General features: G+C 42.8%; 1 protein-coding gene across 6 annotated transcripts in view; it reads left to right on the top strand.

Moving 5' to 3' along the window:
* FGGY (FGGY carbohydrate kinase domain containing) overlaps positions 1–22,341 on the top strand; it is a 398,623-nt gene that overhangs the window by 197,358 nt on the left and 178,924 nt on the right. For all 6 annotated transcript variants that reach the window (XM_036446820.2, XM_036446819.2, XM_045584552.1 and 3 more), the window contains exon 7: positions 4,147–4,275. In XM_036446820.2, coding sequence (XP_036302713.1) covers positions 4,147–4,275 — 129 coding nt within the window. The remainder of the gene's footprint in view (positions 1–4,146; positions 4,276–22,341) is intronic.

The following is a 22,341-nucleotide window of genomic DNA, read 5'->3' as shown; positions in this document are numbered from 1 at the left end:
TCATCCTGATTTCCTGGGCCATCCTCCCCCTCCCTGCTTAATGTTCTGGGAGCACCATTTACATTCCACCTTTAAAGCAGTTTAGACATCAGCTTGAGAGCCTCGGTTTGCCCAGGACACAGTGGGAGTCTTTTGGGGTCAGAGGCACCAGTTGCATTTATACCCCACACCTAGATCTGGGCACAGGTGGGTGAAGATATATGGGCAGTATCCTTATTATCCTTGTTACTGAGGTGTTTGTTACAATGCATGCATGAATGCTTGAATGAAGGCTGGAAGAAACTGCAAAATGCAGAGGCTGTTAGGCCCTGATTAACTCTGGGGAAACCAATGCTGTGAATAATCTCATTTGATGGTGGGAGGAGATTATTTTGGGAAGTTATCAAGGCGCACTAGCACTTGCCTCTGACAGCTCTCCTAGTCCCCTCTGCACTGCTGGCGAATGAACTCACAGTGTGACCTGGTGGGCGATTTCTCCCTGAGCCCCTCCTGTCTCTATCACCCTGTGTTATGCAGAGCTGTTTCCTTTCCATGTCTAGATAAACACTGTCTTCCTGCTCAGGGTCCAGGTAGAGGCTCCTGAAAGCTGAGGTTCCAGTATAAAGGAGAGATGTAATCCTGGTGCCTGTTCCTTTTCATTCCGAGACCATTGGACTGAGGAGAAGGCCTGGCTCACCACCCTGGGTTGTGTTCTCTGGAGGGACACATTGTGGCAGATTTGGGGGCATGGGATGTTTATTGGGGGGGCCTGTGTAAGGAAGGGGCAGTGAGTAGGATTGGGCAGAGGGAGAAGTGGAGCCATGATGTAGCCCCCCAGCTCCTTGGCCACCCAGCCGAGAGCCCTGGAGTGAGTGTTGTCTTCAGAGCCCTTCCCTTCCCACTCTGCTAAGTCGCCAGGGACACACGTCCCCTCTCCAGGTGGCCTGAAGGAGCTGGTAGCTGCCAACCTCACTCCTTCCATTCCTCCTGGGGTCCAGGCAGTGACATCTACCATACCCCCATCCAAGCCACCACCAGGAGCTATTTTTCTTGCACCATAAAATCTCTCGTATCTGCCTCCATTTCTGCTCTCACTTGCCAGCACCTTAAGGAAGGCCCTCACCTTTTCTCTTTGGTTACCAAAATAACTTCACCACTGTCGTTGCTTACCCCCTTCTGTCCTCTGCTGCCATGTTACTAGAGAGATCTTTAAAAAGACACAAATCCAATTGCCTCACTCCTTGGCTTACCACTCCTTCTGAGCTCATCTTCAAGGTGGTCTTCCTGATTAAGTTCAGGCACCTTAGCCTGGATGACAGTGTAGCTCTGTCCTCACTTCCCTCTCCAGCCTCATCTGTCTCTGCCACACCTTACCAGTCCCTACCCCAGCTTAAGTCCCATTGTCCCTTTTGGCAGTCCTCCCTCTTTCTTGGCTTTTGCTTAAGATGCTACCTTGGCTAAGAGAGCTTCCTGTGGTTCTTCAGCATAAGGGTAGAACCCAGAACTCCTGATTGCACACCCAGAGCTCTCTCTGCACCTCGCCCACCAAGGCTTCTTTCTAAATTACTGTCCAGGGCACCCTGCGCATCCTCCTCTGGTCTGGAAACTTTTTTTTTTTTTGTAATGAAAATTACACCTTTTATGTTTGTTAAGATTGGGGATCCAGGTGGAATAGAATTCTCATTTAGACCTTCGTATGAAAATGAACACTAAAAAAAAAAATCTGAATGTACAGGCATATCTCAGAGACAGTGATACCTCAGAGGTTCAGTTGCAGCCTTCCACAATAAAGTGAGTATCATAATAAGGCAAGGCGTAATCTTTCCTGGTGGGGGTCTAACTTCCAATTGTAAAAAATGCAACATTTGTGAAGCACAATGCAGTGAAGCACAGCTAAGTGAGGTGTGCCACTGATGGGCACATCTAAATGGTGCTACTTTTTAAACATTTGTTTAAAAATACTTCACTTGATACCTTCATTCACTCAAAAAACAAAAAAACAAAAAACAAACAAACACCACCTTTCTTTTAAATAGCTGCACCAAAATGCAAAGTAGTGAATAAGAAATTATGCAGGTTTGATGTTACGTAGTCAGAATGAAATCCAGGGCCTGTGTGACGAGGAGAAACTCACTTTCCCTGGATAAGCATGACTTTCCCCGTCCATCTGGTCAGTGGGGACAGTGCTCGCCCCCCTCACACGGGGTTGTGTGACAGTGAGGTGAGGAAACGCATACTGTGTTCTTAGCACAGCCCTAGGCCCAGAAGCACTCAGTAAATGGGAAGGCTGCCTGTTTCTGTGCTGTATACGAAACATAGTGACATAATTAAGGTGGTGTCCAGAACCAAATCATGCACAGCTTTCTTCTGGGTTTCTGCCTGTCTGGGCATTCAAAGCATGAGACTAAAAATCCACCTTGCTCCCACCCCAACATCTGAGCTTCTCAACCTTAGAAATCCAGTAGAAATGCAGTATGGGTGACATAGTACTTAAAGTATTCTACTAGCCGCATGGAAGTAAAAAGAAATAGGTAAAATGAATTTTAATATACTATAACCTAATAAATCAAAAGTACTTCAACATCATTGATATACATTTATGAATGAGATACTTTACATTTGCTTTTCTGTACTATCTTTGACACCTGGTATATATTTTCCACTGACTACATCTCAGTTCAGACACTAAATTTCCACTGTGAAATACTTTATTTCAATTTCTTTAATTAACAGTAAAAAGTACTTTGCACACCCAAGTTGTGCCAAATATACTTGAAGCTTTTTAGTAACTGAATTGTGTACCATTTTTTAAAGTTGAAGTGAAATGAATTAAGTGAAAAGTCTGCCTTCACAGTTATTCCAGCCGCGTTTCCAGTGCTTTAGTCAATGTGCACCTAGTGGCTGCCATTATTGGGTATTGATGCTTTGGAAGCGTGGCAGTGATTCTTTCTCTTCCGTTTTTTAGCTAAGCATTTTTGAAAGAAACCCATTACCTAAAATGCATGGAGATGTGTTGTGGAGGTGCTTTGTTTCCAGTTAGAGGAGATGGGTGAGCCATTTCCCTCCACCTCCCTCTAGCCCCCACCCTCAACTCCACATCCAGCAGTCAGAAAGGACCTCTGCCATTCCTGGAGCTCTCTTGTAAGGTGTATTTGCACCAAGCAAATTGCTGACCACACATTCAGAATAATAGGATCTTAGAACTCAGAGGGATCTTAGCATATATGCATGTCTACCCCCACCCCTCCTTGCACTGCAGAATTACAGATAAATTCCACAGTGGTAGGTAGAGGGAGCACTCAGCCTCCACTAAAGACCTGGGAGCAGAAGGTTCTCTTTATTCTGTTCTGACTTAAATGATTCTGTATCCTGATCTCAACTCCCTAACTAGGTTGGGGGCAAGGACTGCCTTTTGCAGTGCCACAGCGCCCACACAGAGCAAGACAATCAATAAATTCTTAACTGAAGGCCTGACTGACTGCAGGAATTCAAGGTTACTTGAAATATTAGGGTCGCTGCATTGCACAACTCCAGAGAACACCATTCAAATTGTATGCCATGGTTGTCAAGTCTCAACCTTGTAAAGTTTAGACTGGGCTCTTTTTTTTTCTAACAGAGAAACTTAAGAAATTCTTTACTGCAGCAAAATTATTCTTTTCCTTTTCCTCTAACAGGAATCAACTACATGAGTAAATTTTCCCAACATTCTTAGGAATCAGTGTTCATCAGGGAGCATGTATGGCTGTGTGAACATGTGTGTGTGTGTGTGCATGTATATGCGTGTCTGTGTGCATATGTGTGTAAGCTATGCTGGTAGAGCTGCTCTGTTAGAAGGAACAGTTTGGCTATGTTAATCTAGTCTTCAAGAGGTCACTGCATATGTATCTTCTGGAATTTCCTTTTAAGGGGATGTTTCTCCAGCTTGAAAGATGCCATTGAGCTCCTGGATTTGAAAAATACCCCAGAGCATTTGTAAAGAACCCAGAACATATACCTGTCACCCAGTGAGCAGAGGGACTGTTTGTGGCTGCATGACTTCTGTCTTCCTGAAGTTGAAGAAATGCAGAAGAAAGGGGAGGGAAGAAAGGGGTTCACTTAAGAAAATCCTTTGTCTACTGTTGTATTTTTCAAACTGACAGGTGTTTGTTTTTTCTCCTGTCTCCCCAGGAAACCAAGTGCTGCCTCCTGGAGCTTCTCTTGGAAATGGGCTTACCCCAGAGGCAGCCAAAGACCTTGGTCTTCCTGCTGGCATTGCAGTGGCAGCCTCCCTTATCGATGCCCACGCTGGAGGACTAGGTAATCATCCCTTACTCCATGGCCACTACCAACGCTGTCCGCACATGGATTATTCCCAAGAACCTAAGACACTCCTTTCCTATTTTAAAGCATCAAAGCCTGTTGATTCAAGATACAGCAATGTAAAGTCTTCTCACAGTTAAGCATTTGGATAGAATTATAGAACTTCTTATTAAATATATAATTTATTTATAATTTTATTAATTTTTTCCATGCAGAATAATAGAAAAAAAACTTATCTGAGTCAATATGTTGATGGTTCTCTGGTTTACTAAAATTTTGAAAAAGATATGTTCACTTCCAACTAGCATGTCTGATGGTGGTTTAATTACCTGTGCTGTTTGTTCTAAAGATGCTCCATAACTTTTACAAGTCTAATTGATTTATTTTCATAATTTATTTGGTTTATATTCTATATTCAATTACTTGAGTATAGTTGTGATTTCATCTCCTAGATAACTCTCAAAACTAACATCCATGTATTATGTATTCTTATTTCAAAGACCCATTAAATACTTACTGTGTCTCAATCATGGTGCTAGAGCAGTGGTCGGCAAACTCATTAGTCAACAGAGCCAAATATCAACAGTACAAAGATTGAAATTTTTTTGAGAGTCAAATTTTTTAAACTTAAACTTCTTCTAACCCCACTTCTTCAAAATAGACTCACCCAGGCCATGGTATTTTGTGGAAGAGCCACACTCAAGGGCCAGAGAACCACATGTGGATCTCAAGCCACAGTTTGCCAACCACAGTGTTAGGGGATAATGACGTTAAAATAAAATCAAGGTCTCTTCCCCCAAATCCAATGGCAAGGCAGAAAATGAGGTAAGAATTACAGTAAATTGTGATAAGTCTATCTTCTTTTTCCTTATTGCATTTTGGGAGGTGGTTCCTAGGGGTTGTTCAGATTCTCAATAACTCACTTCACCTATAGTCATATCTTTTTTTTCCTTAGTTCTTCTTTCTAACAGTGTTCTCTTTTCTAATTATGATTGAAACCTCATGAGATCACTTTAGTAGATCATGACAATTGAATATTCAGAATAGAATAACCAGAGTAGAAATTATCAGGGTACATTTACAGAGCAATTTTTGTGTGGGGAACTTAGGTTTCCATTTTATATCTATATCTCTGTACATGTGTGTACTGGGCCATACCGAAAATGAATTTCTCACCATAGTCAAAAAATGTTGAAAGATATTCTAGTTTTTACTTCATATTATAGCCAAAAGTTATCTTTTAAATACTTACCTAGAATTGTGTTCCCAAAATGCTGTCTGAGCATCAGACTTCTGTCTTTGCACATGTATTTCTCTTCCCAGGATGATTGGTCCTCCACTTCTCCCCATGGCTAACTCCTGCTCTAACTTAAAGACTCATATCATATGCTTGCTTCTTTGCATAGCCTTACATGGGACAGATTCTCCAAGTTGTACTTCTTTCAGTGCTTTTCCCCATCCCTACTGAAGAAATGGTCACATTGTGTTGTAATGACTGCTTTATCTGCTTGTCTTTTCCACTAGGCTAGGAGCTCCTTGAGGACAGGGCATTATATTATTCATTCTGTGCAGAGCCTTCTGTCTGATTCCTACAGGTGCTTAATAATTTTATTAAATGATCGGTTACATGAAGGCAAGAATATGGTGAAATGACCTTGACCTGTAGAGTGGAAGTTAATCTGGTTCTTTATGCAGCAGACTATTAAGCCATACCTTGCTCTTTTGCACAGTCCATGGACTCTCAGAGTAGAATAGCTCTCATTGATCTGTTACCGTGTCTGTCTTACTCATCTCTGTGTTTTTAGGATCTAGCATAGTGCCTGAGGCATAGTGAACAACCAGTAGTAAAGGTGAGTTGTTTGAATGGTGGATAGCAGTGACTAAAGGCAAGAGTGCTTCCTTCCCTTTTCAGTATGAGCAGTATATGCTTTTGTTTAAAGAAAAAAAAAATAGTATTGATTCCAGAGAGGAAGGGAGAGGGAGAGAGAGATAGAAACATCAAAGATGAGACAGAACCATTGATTGGCTGCTCCTGTATTCCCCTTACTGGGGATCAAAGCAGAAACCTGAGCATGTGCCCTGACCAGGGATCGCACCATGACTTCCTGGTTCATAGGTTGACGCTTAACCACTGAGCCATACCTGCCAGAGCAGCGGTATGTGCTTTTGATTGGAATGTCATGATTTTGGTTTTTAAGGACAGGTACAGAGAACTTGGGGTCTAGGTAGGCTCCTGACCCTTGGTAAGCCTGACATCCTATCATGATTGAAGCCAGGGAAGCTTTCTCCATCATGCTTTCCCACTTATCGCTGGGGTCACAGTGTCAATCATCCACCCCCTTGGCTTGGACCACCTTAGGATGAAAGAGAGAGGCTGCACCTTGGAAAGCTTCAGGACTCAATTTCCCTGACTGTTTCTCAGACCTCCCTATGGGATAAACCAATTTGCCTTCTTGCTTCTGCCCAGGACTCACTGGGCCCTCCAGGAGGGGAAACCGCTTCTCCTATGGCACCTGGAACTCATAGGCACTCAGAGAGTGTTGGTGAATTGGACTTAAAGGAACCCACACCATTAAATGTCCCTACTCTTTTCCCAAGTCAGTGAAATAAATTTATCCTTAGAAGTTGTTGTTTTTTAAAATACATTTTATTGATTTATTTTTTACAGAGAGGAAGGGAGAGGGATAGAGAATTAGAAACATTGATGAAAGAGAAACATTGATCAGCTGCCTCCTTCACACCTCCTACTGGGGATGTGCCCGCCCGCAAGCAAGGTGCCCTTGACCAGAATCAGACAGATCTTTCAGTCTGTAGGCATAAGCTCTATCTATGGAGCCAAACCGGTTAGGGCACCTTAGAAATTTGAGCTGAGACCTTTTGTTCCTTTTAAAATATAAATATGCTTAAGTGGGTGAGTTTCCCTCATGTTTTTAAAAATAAGTTCCTTAACTGGAAAGGTAAAAGGACTTTGGATTCTTAAAAGGCTGTGCTTAGGGGCCAGCAGTGGCTAGGAAGGACAGGAAAGGGATCCCAGAGACTATGGGAGAGTGAAGACCTTGTTAACTATTGTGACCCAGTTTTATCCACTTTCCCTCCCTTGTACCTTCACCTCTCCCCTTCACCTCACAGACACTGCAGGATTACATGTCTGGGAAAGAGAGGAGACCTGGGAGGGAACATTCATTCTCTTTACTACTCCACCTTCACCCCCACCAGGATGTGGAGAACCGAGGCCTGAAAGACTTGAAAAGATTATCTACCTTCTAATCATGTAGTGACTACAGGAGCAAATTGAGTGCCTGCACACCTAAGAGTTGGTGGTCTGTGCACTAGGGATTATCAGCAGACATGAACACAGTAGACAAAAGCCCCACTCTTTTTGGAGAAAAAATTCTGGTTGTTCCCTCCTGGCCTGCATGTTCCTAGCTCAATAGGAAAAGTTTGAGATGTGATGAAAGCTCTGAATATGGAGAGTGAATATTTGGATATAAATTCTTATTCTCCCTACCTTTTACCTTGGGCCAGATACCATCCCTCTTCACACTTCTGTTTCTTCTTCTGCAATAAGAGATAGCAATGGCCCTGACCTGTTTTACTCAGTGGTTAGAGCATCAGCCCTTGGACTGAAGGGTCATGGGTTCAATTCCCAGCAAAGGCCACATATATCACTTGCGTATTCGCACTCTGTTCAAGGCACATGCAGGAGGTAACCAGTCAATGTGTCTCTCTCAGATCCATATTTCTCTCTCTTTCTCTCTCTCTCTGTGTCTCTTTAGATCCCTCTCTCTCCCATCCTCTTCCCTCCCCTTTCACTCTCTCTAAAAATCTATGAAAAAATATCACAAGGATAAAAAAAAGATAGCAATGGTCCCTCATAGGGTTGTTATGATTTAAGTAGGTAAAGCAGCTGGCATAACATGGCATATAGTAGGCATAGAATACTGAGATGTCTCTTTGGTTTTCTTACTCCAGAACCACACACCTGCACCAAGGAGGAACTTTTTAGTGAAATTTCTCTGAATTACCACCCTAGAGAACACTCCTCCTTTTGAGAGACAATTGGGAAAGAGCCTCTGGCTTTGATTCCCTCTGCCTTCCTTGAACCAGCCCTGGGTTCCTTCCCAGACTCTCAGTAACAGGACACAGATGCTTTAAGAAGCTATGTATTTTGAGGGCAGAATCAATGTCAAGAATGGTTCTATGGGCTTTGTGCTAAGAGATCTCTGAATGTTAGGATGAGAGTTCAGCTCTGGAGGTCGGAATTGGATGCCATCCAGGCCAGGCACAGACAGTCCCTGGCAGTTAGGGTCCCTGACCTGGCCTAGCCTCTCTTGCACCTCACGTTCTGATTAGTAGGAGGGGCCAGCACTTTACTTTGGAGAAATCCTCCTGGATTCTCATTCTTAAGGGAAGCTGGGGACTGGAAGATCAAGATCAAAGAAGCAAGTAAAACTCAACTCATGCTTTTTCCAACCCTGGAAAAAGAAGAAGAAGGACTCTGTGGAAATACAAACCAAAGATAAAAGAACATTTTGTTCCTAAGGTGCTGGTTAGCGAGCTCTCCAGCAGACAGCCAGAAGATAGGAGTAGCTTTCTGTGCTCTTTCTGGGGGTGGTTCTGGCCAGGGCTTCTGCTGCTGCTATTTTTCTAATTCATAAATAGTGTTAACTTTGTTCCAGGTCTGTTCTTGGCTCTAGTACCCGAGCTGTCCTGAAAGGCAGTAACAACCTGATTTCTATTTCAGGCCCCTCTCCTCTCAGTTGTTTTTATCGATCAGACAAACTCCTGATTACCTATGAAATCTTGAGTCTGGTGTTACCTCTTCTGGGAGTCTTCCCTGGCTCCCCACGCTGACTTATGCACTTCTTCCTGTTTGCTCCGACTATGTCTCCGACTTGCCTCCATTACTGTACACATTATACCATTGTGTGTGTGCAACCTTGTCTCATCTACCAGTTTGCAAGCTCTTTGAAAGAAAGCACTGTGTCATTCCATCCTTATATCACAGCATCCAGCCTAGTCCTTGGCACACGGAAGACCCTTAACTCGTGCAAATTCAGCAAAAAGTGAATGGATGAGTGAATGGCATTCCCTCTGTCATGCAATATAACAACTGAGAACTGTAATTCCCTCTCATTGCAGAGGCAGTTGTCCCTATATACCTGGATCAATGCTCCAGAAAGCAAAACTGTGCTTTAAGCACTCGGGGATCCACTCCAAACATCTAGAAATCAGAGTCCATTGGGCTCCTATCACATTAGCAGGAGTTGGTCCACAGCAAGCTTTGTGCCTAGGTTTTGCATCAGTCTTTGGTTCCAGATACTGAATTCTTGGCCAGATGTTGAATTGACTTAAGTTACTCATCTGGGCCAGAAATTGAATTGGCTTAAGTTGCTTATCTCAGTTACAGTCAAACCAAAATGATGATGTAAAATTTCTTTCATTGCCTCCCACCTCCTTTTTTTTTTTTTTTTTTTTTTTTTTACTTGCAGAAGAGTTGGTTTAGCCAGTCTTGCAAAAAGAGCTTCGGGTTCATGCCCTCCTAAACCAAAACATAATCCAGTGAACAATAAGACATGCCAATTTCCTGTCTCAGGATCATTAGTGTTCTAGAAGCAACACTGATTCTCAGAGCTACTTTATGCATACTATTATTTTGTTTCCTTTCTCAGATGAGACTGTGATGCTCATAGAGACAGCTTACCTTGCCCATATCCACACAGTAGCTACAGGGGCATGATTAAATCCATGGCCTCTGGTTCCGGAGCTCACACTTTTCATCACTGTGCCGTATAGAAGAAAGAGATCTTCTATTACAATGTGAATCATTCCATAATCGCATAACCAGTGTTTGCCAAGATTTGAACTTGAGTATGACTCCAAATACTAGTTTTTCCCTCTATACTAGTGATTCTCTACCAGGGCTGATTTTAACTCCCTAGGGGAAATTGGCCATGTCTGGAGTCATTCTTTTATTGTCACGCTTGGGGGAAGGGGGGATGGTTCTGACACATGGTGGGTAGTGGCCAGGGATGCTGCTAAACATCCACCAGTGCTTGGGACAGCCCTCGGCAGAGAATTGTGTAGCCTCCCATGTAGTAGAGCTGAGGATGAGAAACCCTACTCAACCGAAACATCTCCACTGATGTCAACTCCCTGCATCAATTCAGTTGATTTTTGTAGAACCCAAAAAGCAGCCCAAAAGAAGGGTTCTGCTAATGTGTTAGTACTTTGTCAACATATATTTTATGACATTAACTCTTCATAAAAAGAGTTGTGAGATAAAAAAAAAAAAAAGTAGAAACGAAGACTATGGAATGGGGAGTGTAGGGTGATTCCCACCTCATATGCCTTCTAAGAGTCAATATGCCTTCTAGACCACGCGTCCTTTCAACACGTCACACATAATCCCCGCTCTGCTCAGAGCAGAGATTTGTGGTGGCCTCTCCTTCTCTCCCCACATAGACAGTCCTACTCACGCATCAGCACTCATGCTAACTTTTGCTTTCCCTGTGGAAACTTCTCCCAACTCATCCCCACTCTTAGGAAGAATGAGTCCCACCCTACTCTGTGTGTCTGCAACACTTTGTACCTGTTTCAGTTTTCCTGCCAAGCTGTGTGCTCCTCATCCAATATAGAACCCAGGGTCAATCCTCAGGAAATCAGAGAATTCATTAAGATAATAAAAGTGAGAGGATTTCAAAGGCTCGGGAAGTAGGACTGCTAAATTTGGGTGAGGAGACTTTAAAAAATATAGATTTCTAGGCACCTTCCCCACCTAGGAGTCTAGTTACAAGGTAGAACAACTTGTCTGTGGGACAAGTTGGCACACCCCACACAAAGGTCAGAAACAATAGGGCTGTGCAACTGCCCGTCTGATAAATCAGACCAAACCAGAGCCGTGCTGAGAAGGATCCAGGCCAGGCTCTCGGGCCAGGAGCTGGGGGCTGGAGGGAGCTGATCCAACAAGACAGAGAAGGTGGATCCAAAGAGGCAGATGGTCTGTAGGGAATGGAAAGGATTAGATAAAGCCATGTGGGGGAATCTGGAAGGAGAGAAGCAGTGTCAGTGCCCTAGCAGACAGAGCCAGGGCAGTTCTGGGAGTTCCTGGATGCGGCTCAGAGGGGAGGAGAACTTGGTTAATGCGATTTTGAGTTTATCCTTTTAAGTTGCGGTTTGGTTTAATGAGAACTGCTGTTGCCTGAGGCCTGAGCAGCTGCATGAGCTATGGCGAGGCGCAGAGGGATGGCCTGTGGGAAGGATAGCTTGGGTTTCCTGTTCGCAGGCCCCCTGCTTCTCCTGGAAGTTTGTGCTTCTCTGGATTGCAAGGACTTGGCCTTAGCCAGGAGACTGGTTTTGACTCTCTGGCCAGACAGAAGGAAAGAGTTCAGGGCCTTGTAGCTACAGCCAGCTCTCTTTGTCCTGCCCTGTCCTACTCATCTCTAAATCTTGTGCCATCCAACTCAGGAGGTACTATTGTGAACCTGCCCTGGAATGGTAATGTTTGTAGTTGACATCCATGCTTCTGTTTGGATAATGAGGGATCATAGGCAGTAGAACTAAAAGATCTCTCAAAGGTTTTCTGTACCAGATTCTTCAATTTGCAGATGAGAAAACTGAGGCCCAGAAAAACAGTGAGTCTTCCAAGTTACCCCAGTCAGAACTGAAGTTAGAAACGTCCTAACACATCAGCCAGGGTCCACCCCTATCATGCAGCACTGTCTTCAGATTAGAAACAGGGAATCATTCCAGGAGTCTGGGCTCTATGGGTCGTGTGAAATAAAAACAGGCTTTTTAAGCCAGACTAGCTATTATTTGACTGTGTAGTAGGGAGATCAGTCATATCAAAGTTGATGTTAATTTTGTTGATTGATGTTGATATTAATCACATCTGTGTGGAGATTGGCCATTTTAAAGCCATCATCCAGATATTTTTATCTCATTACAGGAGATAAAAATATACCCAGGGGATAAGGGGATTTTCCTCAAAGTTCCAGGATCAGGAAGGGTTGGATCAAGACTCAAACCCTAGCCCTGCTATGTGGCTCAGTGGTTGAGTGTGACCAGGACGTCACAGTTCAATTCCCGATCAGGGCATATGCCTGAGTTGTGGGCTCGATGCCAGGTATAGGGGGTACAGAAGGCAGCCAATCAATGACTCTCTCCCATCATTGATGTTTCTACCTCTATATCCCCCTCCCTTTCTCTCTAAAATCAATAAACATACTATATATTTTTTTTTTAAAATACTCAAACCCTGACCTGTTTGTCTCTCCCCATGACTTCATATGTGCTTTGGTGCAGTTTTTGTGTCAAACCATGAAACAGGTGCCACCAAGTCAGTGGAGCAGTGGGAGTTCTGTGCCAAGAAGCCCTGGTTTCAAGCAAATCTCTGACAAGAGCATCAGCTTCAACAACATATCTGATATTCAAAGGGAATTTTTAGCCAGAAAGTTCTATTTTTTCTCTCATGTATTTACATATGACTGAAAAGATGAGCTGCTGTTTTCCTTCACTGAACTTGGGAGTGAAAACAAAAAGACTTAACCCAGCCCCAGGTTCCTATACTGCCAACCACCTGTTAGGAAGACGTCCCACTCCAAGTTCAAAAGGTGGAAGTCTGCAGGAAAAGTGGTTGTTTGGGGGCCCAAAGTCTAATATTGCACTTACGTCACTGCTTACAAGAGTAGGCTTACCCAAAGGTCCACTGTTTCTCATGGCACAGACATGCAGTGTCCAGTTAATATCCCAAACACTACTGTTTACTTTGGGCTTGCACGTCAGCAGCTGTTGGTGGGAAAATGCACATCTCCAGTTATCACCCCTGGGGGCAGACTCCTGTCTGAACTCTGGCTGGTTCCTTATCATCTCTCCAGAGGCCTGGTTAATTTATTTTTTTTCCATTTTTCTCCTAACTGTGCATTCGGGTAAGTCATTATAAAGAACAAAGAGAAACATTTTTATTTCACTATTTTGGGATCTAGGGATTTCCTCATAGCACCCTGCAGCCAGTGTAGATATTTGGGCAAACAGAGAAGAAAAAATGCTTGGAATACAGAAACATTGCACTAGTCTTCAATTATAACATTCAGCAGCAAACCTCACTCCAACTTTCCATAACTCTAATCTTCATCATACACTGTCCTTTGACTTTGATGGGAGAATTTGGTTTCTAAAGACAATGAAAACGAAATCTCTTAAGGAAACATAGCACAGTAATTCATTCAAATTCTGATTCCATTTGGGAAGTCATCTGACATTCTGTGCCTCAGTTTCCCCTATTGATGAAATGAGAACAATAATAGTACCTGCCCCCACAGAGTTCTTTAAGAATAAACAAGTGTATATCTCTAAAACACTTAGAACAATGTGAGACAGTGTTGTGTTTTGTATGTTCAGTTATGATTAATGTTATCTCAATAGATTTACATTATGAATGATAGCAGTAGGCAAGAGAAATTAAAAGATCTATTCCATTATTTTACAGTTGTGTGCCAGGCATTGTCATAGATGTGTTGGATATAGTGAACAAAGACAATTTCCTACTCTGGTGGAGTTTCCATCCTGCTGTGGGAGTTCATAAACTCCCTTGTAAACATGTGTGCATATCTTTATGTACACTGTATGTATAAATGCATGCATGTATGTATAAATACATTTGAATACCAAGACTACAGAAGAAATACACAAACTTAACAAAGACAATTAGAACATTGACATTGTTCAAGATTTTGCTTGCCTTGGTTCAGTCATAAATTCAGCTGGAGACTGTAGCCAAGAAAAAAAGGGAAGGCTGAGAGACTTGGAAAGGGAGAAATGAAAGAATTAGGAAAGATCACCAAGAGCAAAGATGTGTCATTAGAGACCAAGGCTAAGGTCATCTACACCCTGGTGTTCACAGTTACTATGTACAGATTCGAAGCTTGGACAGTGAAGAAGGCAGATAGGAAAAAATTGATTTATTTTAAATTTGGTATTGAGGAGAGTCTACAGATACCCTGGATAGCCAGAAAAATGAACAAGTGGGTCCTAGAGCTAAGGGAGCCTAATGCATCGCTGGAGGCAAAAGTAACAAAACTGAAGTCATCCCACTGCAGGCACATCATAAGAAGGTAGGGATTTTTGGAAAAGACGATAATGCTGGGAAAAACAGAAGGCAGCAGGAAAAGAAGAGGACCAAATATGGGATGAGTTGACTCCCTAGAAGCCTTAAGTGCTCTTATCATGAGCTAGGGATTACCTAAGTGTTTATTTAGAAAATACTCAATGTGGACAACAAGTTTATAGCATATACATTCTTACCACCTCCATCAGTGGAATGAAGAGAAGAAACTTGTTCTGCCTGACTCCTGGCTTCTTCCTCTTACTATTATAAAGCTTTATGGAAGCCCGTGTTAAATGAGTTAGCCATAAATTATTTTATTTAAAAAAGGTTGAAACAAAACAAAACAAAACATGGAAATCTTTGAAACCGATGTTCAGGTCTAGAGAAAGCTAAGGCTCTTTAAGAAATTTGTTTAAAGGCATGTTAGGCTTTTGACCTGTATTGTTACAGATTCCAGAGCAGAGTTTAGCCTGGAGAGTTAAAGTGTACCAGCTTGCGACTCACCACTGTGAGAACCTGTGTGGAGGTGGTGGGTCTCTCCCAGGAGTATCAGTAATATGCGGGAACACTTTGCATGCCTTCTACATTGAGGCCTCTCACAGCTGTAAATTTTAAAGAAAAATTCACACAGTTCAATTCTGTGAAATATATTAAATATGCCTGAATAATGTGGCTTTTGTGCATACATCGTCTGCTTTACTGTGGTGTAACATTATTGCCCAGCCTAATGCATGTGGCCTAATAATTCCTTCCCATGTGCATATCTCTATTATTTAATGTAGCACATAGATAATAACACTTAAATATTTCAATATATGATTGCATTATTGTCTCCTTCACTTAGACTGAGCTTTTTGTGGGCAATGGAATCTGGTCATATTCATCTGTTTAACTTCAGACCCCAGCACATTGTTTTTAAACAATATACTAAGCACTATACTAGTTACTGTGGTGAAGACAGTAATATAGGGAAATCTAGATACAACTTTTGGACTAAGTTCTTTAGGAATTTGAAAAAAAGGAGATGTTTCTATTGAAACAGTGAGCAAGATAAGGACAAAGATACTTATTTTAATTGCGTAACTTCAGCATGACAGAAATGCACTGGACAATTTGAATGTATCATCTGGTCAATTCCAGTGTTCTGTCATAGCAGCCCCAGTTGACTAAGACAGGCCACACAGCCCCATTGAAAGTGTAGAAAGAGAGGGAAAGAATACCTGTGGACTTGTCAAAATTTAGGCTGAAGGTTGGCAAGCAGAGGGCAGCATGTGGGGAAGGGTGGGATGATAAGGACTGGCCATCTTTGGGGGGACCATGCCCAGTGATAGCACCACAGGTCAGAGAGGAAGTTGTTAGGCCTGGTGGGGTGGCTACTTCATATAACCTCATCCAGTTGCCACCTTGGCTGATGCTGAAGAAGGCCCGGAGAGCCATCACCCCAAAGGGCCTAAGGAGATAGCACTGACTTGAACACATACTAGATTTGTGTATAGGTGCTTTGAGATGGCGATTTGAATGTTATTTTTAAAATCATTTAAAAATTTAGGAGAGAGAGAGAGCAGAGGAAGAGTAAAAAAATAATGTGGATATATAGCATGTATATCTATGTATACTCAAAAAACATATATGAGAATACCCGTAACACCCTTCCCACAACCTAATGGTTAGAAAGAAATAATGATTTCCAGAGCCTGACTACCTGGGTTCCTGTTCTGCCATCACCTACTCTCTGTGTGGTCAGTTGTCAGTTAACCTGCTGGGTCTCAGTTTTTCATCTCCAAGATGGACATTGTAATAGGGGTTGCGAGAACTAAAGAAGTTAATGAACATAAAATACTTAGAACCATGTCTGGCACATGTAAATACTACCCAAGTGTTAGCTGCTGTGATGGTGAGGATGTCCAGAAAACCCAAGCCTTTCCAGTTGGGCTGCAGCAGGACCAGGAGTTCTGCAGCCAGGGTGGAGGAGGGTCCAGATCTGAAGTCTAGGATGAGTGAGGAAGCCTGGTGGACCCACACCTAGGAATCCCTTCTTCCTGCCAGAGGCCTTTTTGTGCTTCTGTTGCTGTGTACTGGTGTCCTTGGCTCCCAGAAGATTGGAAGCATTTTGAGGACAGTGATTGTTATTTCCAAGTTTTATCTCTCTCGCGCCTCCCCCGCTCCCCCCCGCGCCCCTGAAGTGCATTCCTGATGTAAAACTGAAATATCAGTAAATGTATCTCCAATGAAGTCCTACTGAAAGGAGCAGAAAGAGAATACTATTTGGGCCTAACATGCCCTAGTGCTGTTCTTTCCAAATAAGATTGTATTGTTACACTTTTCCTTGGAAATCATCAATTCTTTTTCCAGATGTGCTATCTGAGGCTCAAGGAACTCAGGCTCACTTGCAGTGAGTAGGTGGCAGTGTCTGGACAGATCTCCCCGAAAGCACCTCTTAGCTGCCACCCATTCCCCACTAGGGCCTGGGACAGGCACGGGAATGAGAGCAAAGCCTGGCCAGGCTGATGTCCCGAGAAAGTGGGCGACAAGAGCAGGTGCAAAGGAGGAAGCGGAGGGCTTGATCTTGGTCTCTGCTGAAGCAGGGATGTCGTTCCAACTCTATAGTTTTTGAAAAATGCCAGTGCATTCCTCCTGGGACTTTCTGTAATTCATTTCTGCTCTCATCTTGCACTCTATTTATTTACCTAAGCCTTTGTTCTCCTTGAAACGATTTCAGCCACATGTCATTCATTGGAGTAAAACCCTAGGCCCTTCATCCTGCTCAGGTTTTTGTTTTTGTTCCTCTCTCCAGCTGCTCTACATATCACTGAATTCTGACTCTCTGGCCTGACTCTTACCCGGTGGTGGGGGTCACCTTACACTCCCACCCTCCCTTTCCCAGAAAGGAGGCGGAGGAGTAAAGTCAGGATCCAGCCTCAGGATCTATTTTTCTTTTCTGTCTCCCTGTTGTCTGAAGCTCGGGACAAGGTTAGATTAATCAGTCTAGGTGTGGTGGAGGCCTGTGACCCTCCCCCGGGGAAATCCTAGCCCCATAGAAACTTGGCCTGGTTCTGGCTCTCAGAGTGAATTCCAGGCTTTGAAGACTCTGTCAATGTTCAACTAACCCCAGCAAAACCTCTGGAGGTTTGACGGAACCGAAACTCCCGCCAAGGGTAGGAGGGAGGAGGGAGGAGGGAGGGAGACTGGCATCGTAGGCTGGGGAGAGAGGAAAGGTAGCATGCCAATTGGGATCTTTTTCTCTGAAATGTCAGGCCTTTTCCCTTAGTTGAAGTGTCCTGAAGAGTCTATCTGAACAAGTGCAGCCTCCTCCTGGCATATTTCTGGAGCATCTCACTGGTGTGCTCTGTGTCATTGAGGGAGTTATGGAGGCTACTTGTTTCCATCTCCAAGGCTCAAGGAGCCGCCAGATAATTTTGTAAATGAGACCATTTGTCTAGGAGCAAGAAAGGGGTGTTGAATGTGACCTAGTCCTGGTGTCTCCAGGAGAAACTAGACACCAGCATTTACTTAGCAGTTCCTATCTCTCAGGCACAAGGCTACTTGCCTTACACTAGGGTGACCAGTCATTCTATTGTGTTCATAACTGAAGGGGGTGGCTCTGGGGACACTGGATGTACAGTGCTGAAAGCAGGAATAATGACCCTATGAATAGATGCCATTATTCCCACCTTACACTGGAGCAGACTGAGGTGCAAAGAACTGAGTTAGCTTATGGAAGTTTGCACAGAGCACCTGAGGTACTGCTGGGACTCAAATATAGATGGATCTAACCTCAGACCCAGAGGGTTCCACCAAACAAATTCCTGAGAAGATAAGGCTCGTCTCCTTCATACTGTGTAGCCAGCAGCCTTGCATCATCTGATTTTCTCTCTCTCCTGTGTCTTTGTTTTACTGAAGTGCCTTTCCCTCCCTCTCTCCCGGCTCTACTGACTGACATAGCTCTTGCCTCGCCGCCTTCAGGAGGCCTTCTCTGACCATCTAAGATAGACCAGGGCTCATGGCTCCCTGCTTTCCTTAGGCTTATTCAGATCGGAGTCACCAGCTGATCCATGCTATCTTCAGAGCGTTTGCATGTTCTTCTTTTCACTTTTGGATCTTGTAGAATGAAAGGAAATAAGTTCTATCTTTAGATTTCTAGCTGGGGATCAATATATAATGATTGAATTAATTATTTTATAAAATATCAGAAGGCAGCTGTGATTTAGATTCATAGTTTTAGGGCTAGTTAATTCCACCAAGCTACATTTCTGGTTCTTGGGCCAGTTCTCTTAATTTTGGTTTCTTTATTTCAGAAAGTAATTTTTGTGAGTTAGCTTAGTCATTTAGATTGGATTTCAACTTGCCCATTTATATATCTAATGCTTGTGAGCAAAAGAAAAAAATGCCTTTTATGAGGTCATAGATGAGAATGTCCAAGTTATCTGGAGTCTCTGTGAAGTTTGGAAGAAAGGAATTTCTGAGATCAAGTTTTTGCTTTGTCTTTGCTGTGGATTTTGCTCATGTTTCCTAAGTCTCAGATTTTCCAGCTATTACATATAGCCTACCTTTGAGATTTTATCTTTTGGGGTAGAAGGGAGGAACAGAGAAGTGAGATTCAGTTGTTGGAGGGCCTAGTCTTTGTTCTCTGAGTCTCACAAGGCTCTTGTGCTGGCTTCTGATTGGTGCAAGTTAGGATAGAGTGTGGCCTTTAGGCAGAAATGACAAGTGCCATTAACAAGTTGAATTATAGTGTGAAGGGTACCATATGTTATCATGGCTTTTAAAGATATATATACAGCTCATGGTTTCTTCTCAGTAATGTTTAAAATGTTAGCCTGGATTGTTATTACTACCATGCACACTCTCTTATTCCCCTGGATCCCTCATTATTCTGTCACTAGCATATACTCAAGGACAGAACACAAATGTCCCAATCAGTCCAAGTAAACCCAAAGAACTCTGGCATGGCACATGCCATGCTGAAAGGGAGGGCCTGAACTGCGATGCCAAGCCCTGCTATTAACACCAAAGATGGAGAGGTGTCCGTGGTAACAACTGTGGCAAAAATATATTGAGTAAACCATGCTCTACTCTCTACTCACTTAATATTTGTAAGCACCCTCTGAACTCCATACTACCATCATGGCAATTAGATAGATACTGGGACTAAGGCACAGGAAGGTTAAATGATTTGCCCATTTTGCCAAACTTAAAATCAGGCAGTCCAACTCTAGAGCCCTGATTCTTAGCTGTTATACTCTTACTAGTTCAAGTACCTAGTAAAAGTCTTCCTCGGCTTATTTATACAAAGACCTTTTCTATCATCTTTTTGGCTCTGGAAAGGGTGAGATGTGGGGGAGGTGGATGGTGACAGTGTCGAAGGATATAGTTTCTTTGTAGACTAATCCTATAGGATTTTCTTTGAAGGTTAACCTACTTTAGGATTGAGATTGGTTGAATTCTAAGCCACATTTTTTTTTTCTCAAAGTCAGGTTGATGCTTTGCCAAACAATGGGACCATGGAAATCTTTTCAGCTGTGTCCCTCCCCTTATTTCTTGGGGTTGAGAAGAGCCCTTTGGGCTTGCCTATGGCATGAGAGCAATAACTCCTGAAAGTGATCTGTGTTCAGCTGGGCTGCTGTGAATGCTTAGAATTCTTATTGGTAATTAAAAAGAAAGGAATTAGGTTCTGTAGGTCTGCATGTGATACCTTCTTCCCCTAGTCTAGCTCCAAGAACCTGGGACAAAATACTTGAAAAACTCTGGTCTCATTTTCTCTATAAGTAAAATAGTGTGGTAGTAACCACCTCTCAAAATCAGCGTAAGAGCTTCATACCACAGCATTTGCAAAGCTTCGGGCACAAGGTGCTTTCAGTAACCCCAAGGATCTCAGGACTTTCCTCTTTACCACTGCCTTTACGCTTCCAAACAAGTTGTGTTGTGAGGCTCCAGCCATTTTACTCTAATCCACGAGTTGTCAGTCGAAACTCTCCAGTCTGTTTCACCATGAAGTCATATTTAAGATACAGAGCATCCCCCCATGATTAAATCTGCTGTCTTTGTGTAAAAAAAAATACCTTGTGCTCTACTAGCAAGTGTCTTGTGCTACACACCCTCATTCATTTGTTCAACAACAACAAAAATCAGTGAACAAGTGCCAGACCTGCCATGGCCTTGGTTTGCTCACAGTCTAATAGGTGGAGACAGCTATTTACTAGTAAATACATAAGTTACAGATACTATGATAGAATCTGTACAGTGTCATGCGGTAAGTACGAAGGAAAGAAGCTCTGAGGGTTTTCCCTAGCTGGGGGCTGGGTGGAATGGGTGAAGAAATGGTCAGGAAAGGCCTCTGATGAAAAGGCTGATGCAGCCCATGTTTCCCAGGTTGTTTGCTGGACACGGAGTGTATTATGGACTTTTCTCGCAGAGGGACCCGCATGAGCAGATGCTTGGGGCATGGAGGAGCCAGGCTCATTCAGAATTAAGTAGAAGGCTTTATACTTGTGCTAAGCACTTCTGTAGGTCTCAGACTTAAGAGCTCCCATTTGTTGAGTACTAGTTTATTCCACATAAACTAATATCCCCACATTGATTTTGTAAGGTGAGTGTTGTTATCCAAAATCTCCAAATATAGAAATTGAGGTTCTGGAGACCAAGACGTTTGCTCCAGGTTATGTAAATAAGATTCCATCCTAAGTCTGAGAAGAACCATAATAACAAAAACTAATAAAAACAGCAAGGCTTCCTGTAGTTCTAGTCGTGTTCTAACCTGCAGTGTCCTATACAGCATCCATTAGCCACTTGTGGCTATTACATGAATTAAAATGGATTAGAAGAGAAAGTTCAGTCCTTTGGTGGCACTAGCTATATTTCAGGCGCTCAAGGGCCATGTGTGCCTAGTGACATCTGTGGGTAGTCAAGATACAGAACTTCTCTGTCATCACAGAGTGTTCCTTGGGGCAGTACTGGTCCAAGTACTTTACCTATCTTAGCAAATCTGATCCTTATAACAGTTCTACGATGAGGATACCAGTATTCAAATTATACAGATGTGGAAGCTGAGGCATAAACAAGGTAAGAAACTTGACCAAGTCACACGATGAATGAGCCATGTTTTTATTTTATTTTTTTTTATTTTTTATTTTATTGATTTTTTTACAGAGAGGAAAGGAGAGGGAGAGAGTTAGAAACATCAATGAGAGAGAAACATTGATCAGTTGCCTCCTGCACATCCGCTATTAGGGATGTGCCCACAACCAAGGCACATGCCCTTGACTGGAATCGAACCTGGGACCTTTTTGTCTGCAGGCCTACACTCTATCCACTCAGCCAAACCGTTTCTGGTGAGCCCATGTTTTTAAGTACAGCATTCACTATATTCTGTATAACAGAAATGCATATTCATCCAAAGATAGGATTCAGTCTTCTTGTATATAATTGGCCTTTGGTCATCTGCAGAGAAAATGGCTTTGTATAATTCTTACCCCTTTAGGAGCTGACAATTATTGATGCAGGCTTTGCATACAAGAAGGCATTGTCTCCAGAGACCTTCCTCCCCAGCGACCTCATAAACCTCTTTGCCAACTCATTTGATGGGATTTTTCAGTTTTTCATTCCCCTAATGGCCCAATCAGAAATCTCAAGTTGATACAGTCTTAGATAATGTTCAAAACCCTTCTCATCCTTTTTCTCTTCAGAGATTGTTATATATTGTCTGAGGTGGTTATTTTTAAAGATACTAACATATTCATAGCAGATTTTTATTTTTCAAACATAGGGGAGAAACTTCAGACTAGGAGACTGAAATCTTGGTGAGCCCTACCTCTGCCTCTAAGCAGCTTAATAAACTCAGACTGTTACTTCACCTTTCTGAAATTCAGTTTCTTCAACTGTGATCTGGAAATAAAATAATACATATCACAGGATTTTCTAAAAGCTAAATGAAGGGTACAGTGTTTGAGGATACTTTGCAA

This window comes from Pipistrellus kuhlii, unplaced genomic scaffold (genome assembly GCF_014108245.1).
Source record: "Pipistrellus kuhlii isolate mPipKuh1 unplaced genomic scaffold, mPipKuh1.p scaffold_m20_p_2, whole genome shotgun sequence".
In the NCBI taxonomy this organism is placed as follows: Eukaryota; Metazoa; Chordata; class Mammalia; order Chiroptera; family Vespertilionidae; genus Pipistrellus; species Pipistrellus kuhlii.
Note: the sequence above shows the minus strand (reverse complement) of the source record. Positions and strands in the feature narration are given on the sequence as shown.